The sequence below is a fragment of the Lactuca virosa genome, chromosome 7, assembly GCF_052849685.1.
Source record: "Lactuca virosa cultivar CGN04683 chromosome 7, Lactuca_virosa_CGN04683_v6, whole genome shotgun sequence".
In the NCBI taxonomy this organism is placed as follows: Eukaryota; Viridiplantae; Streptophyta; class Magnoliopsida; order Asterales; family Asteraceae; genus Lactuca; species Lactuca virosa.
Window position 1 is genome coordinate 152,208,498 of NC_136432.1, and position 17,179 is coordinate 152,225,676.

Genomic DNA, 17,179 nt, shown 5'->3' on the forward strand with positions numbered 1-17,179 from the left:
ACCTCAATCAACACCGTTGGTTGCCTTATGCATGTAAGTTATACATAAAATAAGATCACATAGACTATCAAATGATGATTCTACCCTAAGTCCACAACCAAACAAGGAACAGGAAATGAGGCCAAATCGATACAACTTTGAAAGTATACACTTAGCAATTAACTAAGCCGAATCCAAGTAATACATAGCATTCAATCCTCCTAGCCTATAAGTCATCACACAAATTAGGTAATTCTATCATATGATTCTTGAAGATATCCTCAGACCTAATCTAGCATGCAATTCTCATATTAAACATACTACTCATAATACATAGGTATGGGTAATCTTGGGAACCACTTACTTGAGCTCGGATGAATGCACACATCGCATCCCATTTTCTTAGTAAAAAATCTTTTTATAAGTTCAATTTCATTTTTTCTAAAAAGATTATCATTTCCTCAGTTTGAGTTCTGACACACCTGAAAGTGTGCCCGAATCCCTCAAACCAAGGCTCTGATACCAACTTGTAACAACCCAAAAACAGTAATACAAATTTTCATTTGAAGTCTATCAAATCATTCATAAATTATTTCAAAATCCAACACCAAATTATATTATTCAAAACATCATAATACAATTATTCAAATTGTCGATATCATGAGGGGAGGATATTGTGCCATCACATCGGGCCCTTCCCTTTTGAATCGGAAGTACCTGAAACCATAAACATAAACTGTAAGCACAAAGCTTAGTGAGTTCCCTACAATACCACATACCAAACATACGAATATAGGCCCCGCCCTGGGATATTTTTCAACCCAATAAACAAATATGGGCACCGCCCTGGGGTATATTTCAACCCAAACATGCCATAGTGAACCCCGCCTTGGGGTATATTTCAACCCGACATACCATGATGGGCCCCGCCCTAAGGTATATTTCAACTCGATCATACAAACAAGCATACATCACATAACATATAGCCTTCTATATAAACAAATAATGGGACGACATTGGTGCCTTCTGATGGGTTTTGAGCATTCTAACACTCCTATGGTGTACATGCAACCCTAGAAACCTTGGATCTATGTTTTCTCTAATATTCATGTAAATTTGATTTTCCAAGGTTTTCATCCTATCTAGCATGGCATGGGGTACTTGTATTATAAAAACTAGTAGAATGACATACCTTTTCTTGTAGCATGGATTCGTTAAGACCTTGTGAGCCTAGCACCCCAAATATGATGCCTCAAATGTTTCACACGACACCTACAACTCTTGGAATAACTTGAGATAAGAACACTTTGATCACAAAATCGGCTAGCCCTCCTTGTCTTGTCTTAGTGGCCGATTTTACTCCATATAAGGTTCTTTATATAGTGTGTCACATGTAGGGTTACACCATGTAAACCCTAATGTGCATGGCTTTTCATTTCCCCCATGATCCATGGGTTACAACCTCAATGGAGCATCTATGGAGCACCCAATGGGCCCTAGCCCAATCTAGTGAATCATGAACCATAAGCCCACTACATAATAATGAATGATTTACATAACCAATCCTCATATATTTAATTAGTCTCTTTTTGATCACAATTATTAATTCCAAATTAATTCTTGATCAATACTAATTAAATAATTCGATTTCATATTAATATATTAGAACTTATAATATATTAACAAACCATAAGTGTCTTTTTCTCATTATGTCTATCCAATTGTTGAGATGCCGAGCAAACCAAATGGAAAATGCCAAACCGGATCAAGTATATATACCAAATATAGTTATGGACTTAGACACCTTATCCAACAGTCTCCCACTTGGATAAGTCTAATAACTATAGTTGCAAGTATGACTTCAGGAACCGACTAGCAATCGTAGCTCTTTCAAAGGCTCGCGGAACTAAGATAATGATGATGCGCCATTTAAGATAAGTGATCATATAATCCTCTGTTGTAGATATCAGCCAGGAAAATACATGGAACAATGTCATACTTATTGTCTAGCAGTTTGTTTCCCGATTTCCGATTTGTTTGACATAGAACTAAACTGAACACATCAATTTGGTTCTGACCGGGCCCAGTTCATAGGTCAAAACAAAATCATCGAGGGGCCCAGATATCGCTTCTAATCCTCCAAGGACTAGAAGGAACAGATAAACTTCGACTCATATGCTTGTACTAACTACTTGTTGAATCATACACAAAAGCACGTTTTATAACATCGAGTTACCAATGCGTTTTCGCACAATCAATGCACAACCAACTCATAATCAACAACTCATATATCTAGGTTTGAAGACTTATATGATATTACCGTCTCACGATCACTCGAGATAAATTCCATGAAGTGATACAAGTGAGCGTGGGTTGAATCTAATACTCAGAACTTATGAGCACTCATGAATGTTGTAGCAACCATTTGCTATGTCTAGCACCTTAGACATCTACAAACCCAATTCATGACAATCTTGATTCATATCTACTTCCAACATATGACTGACTGTGGAGAGTTTGAATAAGGTGATTATTCTGGAAGCCAAAACATGCAAAATTGAAACAGTAGTAAACAATTGACACAAGATAGCAACACTTTACTTATAAATAAACAACAACTTTTATTTAATCATCAAATGTCAATTTACATTTTACAAGTTTCAGAAAAACTATCTAATCTGTAAAACTATTATCATCCTTCAGCCCGATGCGCCTCGCATGCTGCAAATGCTTAGCCCTACACAATCCCTTCATGAGGGGATCTGTTGGGTTCTCATCCGATGATACCCTTTTCACCACGAGGAGTCCTTTTTCTATCCGATGTCTAATGAAGTGGTATTTTCTGTCGATGTGCCTGGATCTGCCGTGATCCCTTGGTTCCTTAGCTAAGGCAATTGCACCCTCATTGTCACAGAAAATCTCCATAGGCTCCTTAATAGCTGGTACAACTCCAAAGTCTCCAATGAAGTTCTTTAGCCATATTGCCTCCTTTGCTGCCTCGCTTGCTGCTATATACTCTGATTCACAAGTTGAATCAGCCATTGTTTCCTGTTTGGAACTTTTCCAAGTGATTGCTCCTCCATTTAGGGTAAAGACCCAGCCCGACTGAGAGCAGAAATTATCCCTATCAGTCTGGAAGCCAGCATCACTATACCCCACTACCCTCAAGTCATCACTCCCACCAAGGGTAAGGACCCAGTCCCTAGTCCTCCGTAGGTACTTGAGAATATTCTTCACCTCAAAGAAAAGGCCACATCAGGGTGAGTACAAGTCATAGCATGCATGATTGAGCCCACAGCGGAAGTATATGGTACATGACTCATCTCAGCTATCTCAGCCTCTGTACTCGGACTCTGAGTCTTACTCAGTTTGGCGTTGCTCTAGATTGGTAAGTCACCTTTCTTGGAATCCTGCATGCTGAACCTTTTCATCACCTTATCCAAGTAGGTACTTTGACTAAGTCCAATTAGTCTCTTACTACCGTCTCTCAATATCCTTATCCCTAGGATATAGACAGCTTCTCCAAGGTCCTTCATAGCGAAACCTTTTCCTATGAGTAGTATGTCATCCACATACAATACCAAAAAGCTAACTATACTCCCACTAGCCTTAACATATACACTGGACTCATCTTCGCTCCTCGAAAAACCAAACTCTTTGACTTTCTCATAGAAACAAAGATTCCATCTGCGAGATGCTTGTTTCAATCCATAGATGGATTTCTCAAGCTTACGCACTCTATTAGGGTGCTTTGCATCGACAAAACCCTCTGGCTGACTCATGAAAACATCCTCAGCCAACTTTCCATTAAGGAAAGCGGTTTTGACATCCATTTGCCATATTTCATAATCATGAAATGCAACTATGGCTAGCAAAGCCCTAATAGACTTAATCTTCGCTACTGGTGAGAAGGTCTCATCATAGTCAACTCCCAGAGTTTGAGTAAAGCCCTTCGCAACCAGTCGTGCCTTATAAGTGTGTACATTCCCATCTATGTCGGTCTTCTTCTTGAAGATCCATTTACACCCAACCGTCTTACGACCCGGTACATTGTCAACCAAGTTCCAAACTTGATTGTCATACATGGATTGAATCTCGCTATCCATGGCCTCTTTCCATTTGGCAAATTCAGGGCCTGCCATGGCTTCCTTAAACTTGTTAGGTTCATCCAGATTTACCAGTGTCCTATCACTGATAAATTCATCATCTTTTGCAGTAATATGAAAACCATAGTAATGCTCAGGTGGATTCCTAACTCTTGTGGAACGCCTAAGAGGTACGGACTCATCAACATGAGTTTCCTCCTCAGGTTGATCGCTAGGGTTTGAGGTTCCTTCACCGCTTGACTCTTGAAGTTCTTCAAGATCAATTTGCCTTCCACTGTTTCCTTGGCTTATGAATTCTCTCTCACAAAAGACCCCTCTTCTTGCCACAAAGACCACATTCTCACTGGGTCTGTAGAAGAGGTAACCAAAAGAATTTTGTGGATAGCCGATGAAAATACATCGCTCACTTCGAGGTTCGAGCTTATCATGAGTCTCACGTCTCACGAAAGCCTCGCAACCCCAAATCTTGATGTGGTCTAAATTGGGAACTTTCCCAGTCCACATCTCGTGAGGTGTTTTGGCAACCTTCTTGGTAAGGACTAGATTAAGGATATGGGCGGCAGTCTCTAAGGCATACCCCCAGAATGAGATTGGTAACGAAGCTTGACCATCATGGAACGAACCATGTCCAACAAGGTACGTTGCGCCCCTCAGCCACACCATTAAGTTGTGGTGTTCTGGGAGGTGTCAATTGTGAAACAATTCCACACTCCTTAAGATAGTCAAGGAACTCTGTACTAAGATACTCTCCTCCTCAATCGGATCAGAGCATCTTAATGTTCCTGCCCAACTGATTCTCCACTTCCTGTTTAAACTCTGAACTTTTCAAAGGTTTCTGACTTATGCTTGATTAAGTAGACATAACCATATCTACTGTAATCATCAGTAAAAGTCACATAGAAGCGGTTAGCATCCCTTGTGGCGGTTCTGAAGGGTCCACACACATCTGTGTGTATGAGGTCCAACAAACCTTCACCCCTAGCACAAGTACCAGTGAAGGGCAACTTTGTCATTTTTCCAAGCAAACAAGACTCGCAACTATCATCTGACTTTAAGTTAAATGACTCCAAGACTCCAGCCTTCTGGAGTTGGCCTATGCGCTTCTTGTTAACATGTCCAAGACGACAATGCCAGAAGGATGGTTTATCCAAACTAGTGGGAGAATCGATATGTAACACATTATTTCCTAAGTTGTCTACAACCGACACAGTATCATATACACCATCACAAGGTAATGCTTTAAAATAAAGAACATTATTATAAAAAGCATTAATACCATCAACTTCATTATCCAATGAAAAAGTAAATCCTTGTTTGTACAAGCCATGAAAGGAAATAATATTTTTTGCCATTTCAGACGAGTAACAACACTTATTCAAATCTAACACTAACCCACTACTTAGCAACAAAGAATAAACTCCAATCTTGGTGACAGGTGAAGCTTTCCTATTACCCATGATCAAGTTTATCTTTCCGTGCTCCACATCCTCACTTCTTCTTAGGCGCTGCAAATCAGAACATATATGAATATTGCAACCTGTATCAAGAACCCAAGAAGTAGTATGTGGTGAGTTATTAGACAATATAGTGTAAATACCTGCATGGGTAGGCTTGACCTTCCCATCCTTAACATCTTGCAGGTACTTGGGGCAGTTTCGTTTCCAGTGCCCCTTTTCCTGACAATAGAAGCATTGAGCTTCTTTTGGGTTGGAAGAAGGAGTGACAGAACCACCTTTGGTTCCACTTGAAGAGGAGCCATCAAGAGACTTTCCCTTGGTACCCTTCGAAGGGGTCTTCCTCTTCTTCCCTCTACTTTGCCCGATTTCCAGAACAAGGGCGGCAGTAGGAGTAGGAGTAGTAACAACCGATTTGCCCTTAAGACCAGTTTCAGCGGTCTTGAAGAGCCCTTGAAGTTTGGTAAGTGCGACCTCCTCCTTGTTTATGTGATATGTCATTCGGAATTGATCATAACAAGTAGGTAAGGAGTGCAGTATGATATCAATAGCCAACTCCTCGGGGAAGTTCACATTCAACTTAAGCAAACGGTCCACAAACCTTTGCATTTTCTGCATGTGGCTCGTGATGGGTTCACCATCCTTCATTCGGGTTGTTATCATGGAAGAGATGGTTTCATACCTCTCTTAATGAGCACTTTGATGGTAGCGGTCCATCAATTCCATGTGCATCTCAAAAGGGTAAAATTCCTCATAGGACTTTTGGAGTTCAACTTTCATTGTGGCCAACATGATACATGCCACCTTGGTAGCATCTCTCTCATGTGCCCTAAAGTTAGCGATCTCCTCTGGAGTAGCAGTAGACTCATCAATTTCCTTCAGCTCCTTGTCGAGGACATATTCCTTGTCCTCGTAACGAGTGACCATCCTGATGTTCCTGATCCAATCATTTAAGTTAGAACCATCAAAGATGACTCTCTCACAAAGGTTCATGAGAGAGAAGGAGCCAGTAGGGATTGAACCAGAAGCAACATTATTGGAAGACATCTGAAAAGAAGAAAGACAAGTTTAGATTAGAGAATCCTTAATAAGACACCCAAATATAATATTAAGGCTGGGACCCAACACAATACTTTATAACTTGGAGAGGGATGCCGTAATCCAAGCTATAAAATATTTTAAAGTAGGTGAATGTCGATTCACTAATTTCCACCATGAAAAAAGAAATAAATTATTAGGTTTTAATTGGATTGAAACTCCTAGATTCTTTTGAGATTCATTGAACTTTTCAATGGCATGTTTAATTCTCGATTGTGCCCTCTCAAGTTTGTGACTGGGATGCCGAGGATCACAAACAAGGTGTGAATAACCATGCAAATTTACTTGGTACCCTCAATCTTTATCACCTAATCGATGTGCCGGTTACCCACACACGCTCCACCGATCTATGATAAATATTAAGCCACCCTTTTCCACTCTTACTAGTCCACGTTAGTGTGCCGGTTACCCACACACGCTCCACCAACGACTTGGTAAGGTACAAAGTGTAATTTCATGGGTTAGCACCAATTTCACATTTTCCTAAAGTAACTAAGATTGGGAATTTATAAAGGTTTAGTTACTTTATATATTTCATTATACTTTTAATGAGAATTATAGTCCTTGTCCTACCCGTTCGGTTAACGACCCTCCACCAGTCAAGGAAGCGATGGGTGAGAGGGGACACCCATTAAGCTGTCATTTTATAGGCAACAACCTTATACCCCCTTATAGACCGGCTTCGTGAATGAGGCCTACTAACGGTAGAACTGACTTGCTCTTATATATATATATATATATATATATATATATATATATATATATATATATTATTAACTTATAATACTATAAAGTATAAGGGTTGAATTTTAACTTTTAAAACTCTAGGGTTTGGAATTAAAGTTTTGTAAAGGACTTTACAAATTCCAAAACTTGAGGGCAAGTTTTGAAACTATTCAAAACCTTTCATGTTCATAACTTATGGGTTTAATGGTTTATTAAAATGAAGACTCTTCACTTCATGTAACCTATGGCTCTTTAATGACAATTTAAAGAAGTGACTTTTGGTAATCCATAACTTTGAGGACAAATTATGGACTCCATCAATAGGCATTAAGATCAAGAATTACACTAACAAACAATTTGCAAATAATTCCTATGATCTTCTAAAACTCATAAGTATGAACATTCATATCAACAATTTCAAGAATCATATAAACACATATAAAACTTAAAATTTTGATAATCACCATTGTAAATGGATTAGCATAATCATTACACCATCAAAACAGGTTTTATAAGTCCAAAACAGTTTAGGGTAATGATTCTAGTCCATTTCCAGCAACAAAACTCCAAATTCTGCACACAGGGGCTCCTACTCGTCGAGTGCAAGAACCTACTCGACGACTATGATGCATTTTCACTTGGACTCGCCGAGTCCCCCCATAGACTCGGCGAGTTCACTGAACAGTTAGCAGAAAAATCGATTTTTTCAAGCAGTTTGCATCAAATACAAAGAAAACAAGCCTAGGATCTGATACCACTGATGGGTTTTGAGCATTCTAACACTCCTATGGTGTACATGCAACCCTAGAAACCTTGGATCTATGTTTTCTCTAATATTCATGCAAATTTGATTTTCCAAGGTTTTCATCCTATCTAGCATGGCATGGGGTACTTGTAATATAAAAACTAGTAGAATGACATACCTTTTCTTGTAGCTTGGATTCCTTAAGACCTTGTGAGCCTAGCACCCCAAATGTGATACCTCAAATGTTTCACACGAAACCTACAACTCTTTGGAATAACTTGAGATAAGAACACTTTGATCACAAAATCGGCTAGCCCTCCTTGTCTTGTCTTAGTGGCCGATTTTACTCCATATGAGGTTCTTTATATAGTGTCACATGTAGGTTTACACCATGTAAACCCTAATGTGCATGGCTTTTCATTTCCGCCATGATCCATGGGTTACAACCTCCATGGAGCATCCATGGAGCACCCAATGGGTCCTACCCCAATCTAGTGAATCATGAACCATAAGCCCACTACATAAGAATGAATGATTTACATAACCAATCCTCATATATTTAATTAGTCTCTTTTTGATCACCAAATTAATTCTTGATCAATACTAATTAAATAATTCGATTTCATATTAATATATTAGAACTTATAATATATTAACAAACCATAAGTGTCTTTTTCTCATTATGTCTATCCAATTGTTGAGATGCCGAGCAACCCAAATGGACCATGCCAAACCGGGTCAAGTATATACCAAATATAGTTATGGACTTAGACACCTTATCCAACACCTTCGACCCATAGACACAGTGAGAAAACTCACCTCACAGACAGATGAGAAAGCGGAAATAACATGTTGCTCCAAAATCAACTCTACCAGTCACCTTTCCAAATATAGGGACCAAAACTATGAATATAGATCAAAATACCCAAAGTACATGTAGGTCAAACCTTAGTCAAAATCCAGGTTAGAGTCAACCGGGTCAACTCGGTGAGTACGCTGGGCATACTTAACACGTACGCGGGGCGTACTAAGTGTTTGACCAAACCACGAAGGGCTGAACACGTACGCGCAACGTACCCTTTGGTACGCCCAACGTACGCGGCTGCTACCAACTCAGCCCATTAAGTGCTTAATCCTTAAGCACTTTCGTCAAAAATCCAGATCTAGACCTTAAAAGGTGTTCTTATGTAACACTCCAAATCAGGTAAACCCTTCAAACACTTTTAAAATGATTTAGTTGGAAAAAATGGTCCCTCTCGTACGTTGGGCGTACCTAAGGGTACGCTTAGTGTACTATGGAGGAAAGATCGCGAAGGAGTGTTGCGTACGCGGGGCGTACGCGACAGAGGACCAAAACCCTAACTTCAGGCTTAACACTTATTTAAGCATCCTTAAGTCATTGGGACTAAACCCTAATCCGCCTCTAGAGCCTCATTTCATCCCTTTACCTCAGTTTTCCCTTTGAGAGTGTGATTTTGGAGTATAGGAGTGTATTATGGCCATTTTTAGAGTTTATTCAAGAAGAAGAAATTGCTAAGCAAGCTTGGAGTGGCATTGGGCTTCAATAAACTGCATCTATTTCACCTTGAAGAGCTTCTGGAGGTATAAAGTCTTGCTCTTTCCATCTTATTCATTGGATCTAGTTAGGGTTTTCCATATTGTCCCTTTTTGTGTTCATGGACCATCTCTTGAGAGTTGGAGCAACTCCAAAGCTTAGGAAGAGTAGATCTAAGGTCCCTTGACTCATTCATACCATAAAAATGGAGTGTTGATGGGTGTTTTGACCTCATGCATGGATTAAGACTCTTGGAAAGGTCTTAATGGGATGTTGGGAGCATATGGAACATGCAAGGGCATAAAGTTGCCAACTTTATGCCTTATGACGTCTTAATAAACTCAGATCTGATATTGGATGTTAGAACATCACGTATTAAGCACTTAATGGAATAAGGTGCTTAATCGGCTTGTACGATGGGTGTAATACAGCATACGTAGCGCGTACAGCTCAGGGACTCAATACGCTGAGCGTACAAGAGTGCGCAAGGCGTACACACTCAGATGGGTTTGGGATTGTTTTGGGCTTGTAAGCCCTTTGGCCCTTAATTAGTTGTGGTCATGTTTTGAGTTAGTGGGCCAATTTATCTGTTTTGGACTATGGTTGCTATGGTTGGGGCTTATTGGGCCATGAGGCCCATTAATAGTTTTGGACATGGACTTTGGGCCCATTAGCAATGGAAGACTTTTGGGCCATTATGGAAGGACTTGGGCTTGGGTCTTTAATTAGATTATATTCAACCCTAATCTTGGGTTAATGGCATTTTGTTCAGAACGGGTGGTTTCAGACTGTTAGGCGAGCAACTTTCGAGTTCATCAGACACAGGTGAGTCTCCTCACCATACCAATGGGTCTAAGGCACCAAGGTCGGCCCATTTTATGATATGTGGTACACTAGTTGTTGTAGTGATACGTGGTATGTTAGTTGGTTATATGCTAGATGGTATGCTAGTTGTATATGTGATACTTACAGGGAAGACCATGGGGGGAGCCTATGACTCTTGGATGTAAGACCATGTGGGGGAGTCCATGGCTTTTCAAGTAAAGACCAAGGGGGAGCCCATGACACTTGGATGTCAGACCATGTGGGGGAGCCCATGGCTTTCCAGCTAAAGACCATGGGGGGAGCCCATGACACTTAGGTGTAAGACCATGTGGGGGAGCCCATGACATCCTGGAGTAAGACCCTAGGAGGAGCCCACGACATCCTTATATGTTTGTATGCATGGATTATGTGGTTTATGTAGCTTTTATAGCTAATATGGATTATGTGATTATGTGGATTGGGTGTGGGGTATGCTCTGGGGAACTCACTAAGCATTAGCTTACAGTTTGTTGATTTGTTTTAGGTACTTCTGAGCCTAAGGTCAAGGGCAAGGCTTGATGGTGTGGCATGCACTCTCTCAGGCATTTTTATGGGGACACTCTGATGTTTAAAATAAAATGATGATGTTATGAATTTGGAAACAATTGTCATTGAGATTTTTATGGTTTATGGGAATGTTTTGATTATTTAAAATGAAAAGTTTGTTTGAAAATTTGGGTCGTTACATCTTAACCATATACTTTCCAACTTTATGGTTTTGCATGGCTAATAAGACATTAACATCAAAAACCCTAGATTCATGATCCATTGAGACAACCTATAACATGCATGGGAAGAAAATAATGTCCAAGATCATGATTTTATGACTTAACAAACCCTATAACATCTGAAAGGATAAATCAAACGTCTTGGAGTACTCCATACTCACAAGGATCAAGATTTGGGACAAAAGGTGCCAACTTTAAGCTAAAACTATATCTAAATGAAATACTCAACAAGGTTGGAGCTTTAGACCTGTAGAAGGTGCACAAGAGAGTGTAGATGTTGGATCCAAGGTCTTGAGTGAAACACTAAAACTTCCAAGCTCTTCCTTCACCACCAAGAGTAGCAAAATGGCACCAAAAAGACACTCCAAGCTTCAAAATGCACTCACACACTTTAAGGTTTCGAAATGAGGTCAAGGAGGAATGGAGGTTGGAGTTAAGGAGGGGAATGAGGCTATAAAGATGCTTAAATAGCGTTTAAACCCTAATATTTAGGGTTTGCACCCTGGCCACGTACACTCATCATACGAAATGTACGCCCATCGTATGCAAGCCTTCCCAAATAATTACAAAATTGCCATTAGGGACTAGATTTGAAAATCATTCAAAAATCAAGGGTCAAATTGAAAATACCTGAAAATCAAGATGTTACAATGTAAACAGCTACTTATAAGGAATTAGCAGGATTTGGAGTTAGCAAGATTTTCATTAAGATCACTTCTTGTAAATGGTAACTTTTTTGTCCTGATAATATCATATCATGCTTTCATTATCGTCATATCAAAAAATACAAAATCTAATAAATATTTTCACAAAATATTAGTTTGTTTGGCATAATTACTTAATGCATAACAAAGACAATATCATTTTTAATGGAAAAAGTGAAAGTCAACCACAACAATGATCTGAGAATAACAAAGTAAGCAAATACATGCATACTCTTTTCTAGCAACATTTTAGCAAATATCACATTTTTGATTTTTTAAATATCATTCACTATGATGCTTCACATAGATGCTCTCATAAAAGTGTTCTCCCATTTGGAAAAATCATGTTTGAGGAGTTCCTTTTGCATAATCGTGGCACAAAATATGGTGAGTGATGTTGACATGTTTGACATTTTTATTTTGTTGTTTTGTAATAATAGTTGTTAGGTTGTTAGACTATTGGGGTATGTCTTGTAGCCTTTTTCCTTTCTATAGATGGGGAGTCTCCAACCTATAATTGCATTACTTTTTTTTAATTTGTAAAATTTTCGGAGGTGTTGCTCTCCTTTACTTAAAAACATTATATATATATATATATATATATATATATATATATATATATATATATATATTCTAGGGATTACGTGCAAAAGAGATTGAGCGGGAGATTGAAAGGAAACACGATAATGCAAACGAAGGTTATACATATATGAGTTAAATGGAAAGGTCGAGATATAATAATAAGGGCCAGAAAAATGGAAATTTAAAAATTTGAATCTTACAAAATTTAATTTATCATCCGATATATATATATATATATATATATATATATATATATATATATATATATATATATATATATATATATATATATATATATATATATATATATATATATATATATATATATATATATGGGAGATTCAACAAGACTAGATCAACAATCAAAGGGATTAGGTTAAAAGTTTGCTAAAATTAAGGAAGTGTATGCATTGGTTGATTGTACGTTCAGTTTAAAGAATTTGACGACTTAACATTTAATATTATTTTTATTGAGTGTTTGTTGTACTTTAAGCTCACATACTTGATCGTCTTAAAAAAATAATATTATTATATCAAATCTATTTTTAAAAATAGTGAGATTTCATTTATAATAAAGGGCAATCTTTAAAAAAATCCTAAAATTTTATCCTAATTTAAGAAAAAAAAGTCCCAATGTAAAATTTATTTATAAAAAATATGAATTACCGGTAAAAATGACGATTTGACTACTTTTTCCCGGTTTACCGGTTTCATTACTTACATGTTTCATTAAATTCCAATTATTCCCCTAATTTACGAATATGTCCAAACTAAAATTTAGTGATGATTTGGCCATTTTCTCGATGTAACATATATTTTTCCGGTTTCATTGATGACCTGAACGCCTAGTCATTAAATGAGCTGATGAGATGGATATGTTGGGTTATATAATGTTATGTTTACCATAAAACTTGATATCCTGATGTATTATATATATTTTTGGAATATAAAATGCATCCAACGAACCCTGTAATAATTACATAAACTAGCAACAACTGCGTCACTTTTTACGTTTATAAGAAATTTCAAATTATCTATATAATTTTATGTAATCCAATAGATCCATCTCATCAGACATCAACTCATTAACTTCCATTTTTTCGTGGAAACGCACATTTTATTGGTTTCATTGTTGACCTAGATACAAAGTCATAAATGACCTGATGAGATGGATATCAAATTTTACAATAAATATAGCATTATATAACCCATCATATCCATCTTATTAGCTAATTTAATGACTAAGTGTCTAAGTCAGCAATGAAGCAATGAAACCGATAAAATGTATGTTACATGGAGAAAATGACCAAATCATAATTTAGGCCTTATTCGTAAATTAGAATAAATAATGAGACTTTAATGAAACCGGTAAGTAATGAAACCGGTAAATCGGGAAAAATGTGTCAAATCGTTATTTTTACCGGTAATTCATATTTTTCGTAAACAAATTTTATTTTGTGACTTTTTTTGTAAATTATGGTAAAATTATAGAACTTTCTAGAGCTTTCCCTATAGTGTGTGTGTGTGTGTGTGTGTGTGTGTGTGTGTGTGTGTGTGTGTGTGTGTGTGTGTGTGTGTGTATATATATATATATATATATATATATATATATATATATATATATATAGGGTCCGGTTTCGGTGAGGACTGCGAGGACAATTCTCCACCATCCATTTCGTCAAGGGCATAAACGTCAAACTCAAATATTTGGACGTGGTGCGTTTGCATGCGACCCACGTCCATGGTAACTAATATGGACTCGAGGATTTAATCACGTGCGATGAACGTTCATGAACCGTCATTTAAGTGGGTTTTATTATTTATTTTCGTTTTTTTATTTTTTAATTTAAAAAAGAAAGAAAATTCAAAAGAAAAAATTTAAAAAGATATATGCTCGGTTTTAACGTTTTTTATTTATTTTTTGTTTTTTTAATTATTTAATTATTTTTTGTTTTTTGTTTGTTTTTTTTCATTTTTTTTTATTTTTTTTAATATTTCTAGTACATACTTGAAGATGCTAGTATTTTTGTTTATTTTTATTTTTTGATTTTTTTTGAATTTTTAATGTTTAACAATTATAAAACTTTAAATAAGAAGAATATTAATTTTTATTCATACTTTTATTGAATCATATTATTTTTGGATCATAAAATTTTGAATTATAGTATTTTGAATCAAATCATTTTTGAATTATATGATTTTGGATCAATAATATATTCAATTAAATAAAGTTTTCGTTCAAAAAAAATTATGAATCATTATATATTTTGAATCATTTAATTTTGAATCATTAAAGATATAATTAAGGATTATAAAATATTTGAGTCTAAATATTTTTAGATCATAACAAATTAAGGATCATAAACAAGTTGAATCAAAAGTTTTTTTTGAATCATAAATATTTTGATTCATCACATTTTGGATTATATTATATTCAACATTTGTTTTAAAAACTAACATTTCTTAAAAATTAAAATAATTACTTCAAAAGTTTATTTTTGAATTTTTTTTTACAAAGTCACTAGTATGTTGAGTAGAAGTATCTCTTAAATTTTTATGATTTTTCGAGAATTTTTTTTCAGGTTTTCTTATAAAAAAAAAATAAATATATATATTTTTATAAAAGTTTTCATTATTGTGTTCATTTTATAGAGAATTAAATTTTAAGAATTTTGTTTTTGTCAGATTTTTTTCAAACAAAAAAAGTTATGACAATTTTGTAGAAAATTAAATTTTAATAACTTTGTTTTTATCATTGTGTAGAAAATTAAATTTTAATAACTTTGTTTTTGTTATTTTGTAGAGAATTAAATTTTAAGAACATTATTCGTGTTTGTTCGTTTAACTAAACAAACAAAATTTTTTGTTTATATTCGTCCATTTATTATATAAACGAACTTACTGCCGAATAACTCACAAATGATATATTAAATGTTTGGTTCGTTAACTCTCCTACCGGCAATAATAATTCACACCAACATGACTACCACATAGAAGTGAATAGGGCCAATTTTTATTATCAAGATAATTAATCATACTGAATTACTCATAGTGTCACATCATCACGATAATGATAACAATAATGTCATTTCTTAAAAAATTTTGTGGTTTTCCTTTTCTTTCAAAACAAATCTGGAAAATATGTTTTCGAAGAAAATGTATGTAGAACAGAGAAAATTATTCCAGAAATCCAGTTTTGATCAAGACAGTATCTCTTACCCTACTAAGATCTCTACCTTTGAGTGTTCTTCCAGCACCTTCACATACAGAAAATGAAGAAATTTGACGCCTTGCAAGCTTCTGTGCAATCCATTCATGAGGTGGCATCATGTTCCCATTATCATCATCATCATCATCATCATCACTGTCCCAACTCGCTCTACCATTATGACCACCATCATCATCATCACCATCACCATCATCATCACCATAATTAAGCCATGTAGAATTCTGTGCTGATCTCTTTGACTTTCCATAAATCTTTGACCAATCAGGAACGTTGACAGGTGCTGATTGTTGTTGAGGAATCCTAGATTCCATGCAGGGTTTGTTGGTTCCAGGTCTAGGAATCATTCTGGCTGCAGTTGAAAGAGGAATGCTTCTTGAAGTCAAATTAGAAGGTGATGATGATCCTTTTGACTTGATAGATTTTGAATCAAAATCATTTCTTTGATTCCAAACAGACCAAACATCAGTTTCTTGAAACTCCTCATTTCCAGTCATGTATGACCATCCACTGCTTCCTTTCCTGTACATACCATACTCTCCTTCCATTCAAAGATTCACCTTTTCAGCTGGTTTTGTGAAAAATGACCGGAATTTATAAACTTTCTACCTTCCAACTACACTAAAAATACAAGCTTTGAAGTAATGAAAAGGGGTTTTAGAGATAGTGGAGTTCTTGTGGTCTGAGGAATGTACTTTATAAGATTACAAAAATCTTGCTCGAATGTTCACAATCACCAAATTTGTGCCTATGTTGTTTCTACTTTCTCAAATGAAATGACCCAACTTCAATAAAGAGTTATCACTAAAAAGAAAAAAAGAAACCTAAAAGCATGTGAAAGTTTTGAATATAAGAAGTAGAACAAGGATGGGGTAAAGTTGTAATTTAATTATCTTCAAAGGGGCATGAAAATTTCGTTTTCTCCTGCTCCTACAAGCCGCCAAGCAGATAATATTAGTAAAAATAAAGAGTATAAACTCGATCAAAGTTTCTATACCCTTGATGGTTCTTTATAAGATTGGAATATACTCAATTATTGGACTTCAATGGTTAGATCTTTTTGACAGTTTTTTTATTAGTCCACTTGTTCCATATAAGTCCAATTCATCTTTATTGTTTATGTTGCTTTTATGATCCTACGTCAGAAAAAAAAAAAAAAAAAGTAGACTACTTTATTAGAGATAAAGGGGAAAGGGCTTTAATGATAGATTGATAGTAGTTCTATGTTCCATTTATTGAAGCATAGAACGTAATTTTTCTATTAAAGGTTAATTAGATTCGTGAGGTGATCAAGAAAGCACAAAATATGTTGGCTTATGAAAAAGGAACCTTCTTTCATTGATTCTTTGAATGGTATTTGTAACTATCAAATAAATATCAGTAACATCAATCGACCTTTTCTTAAAATAATG

General features: G+C 36.0%; 1 protein-coding gene across 1 annotated transcript; it reads right to left on the reverse strand.

Moving 5' to 3' along the window:
- Positions 1 to 15,534: 15,534 nt before the first annotated feature.
- Positions 15,535 to 16,733, reverse strand: LOC145125069 (uncharacterized). Its single transcript, XM_079060561.1, has one exon. The coding sequence runs from the start codon at positions 16,313 to 16,315 to the stop codon at positions 15,719 to 15,721; it is 597 nt and encodes a 198-aa protein (XP_078916687.1). The 5' UTR covers positions 16,316 to 16,733; the 3' UTR covers positions 15,535 to 15,718.
- Positions 16,734 to 17,179: the final 446 nt, after the last annotated feature.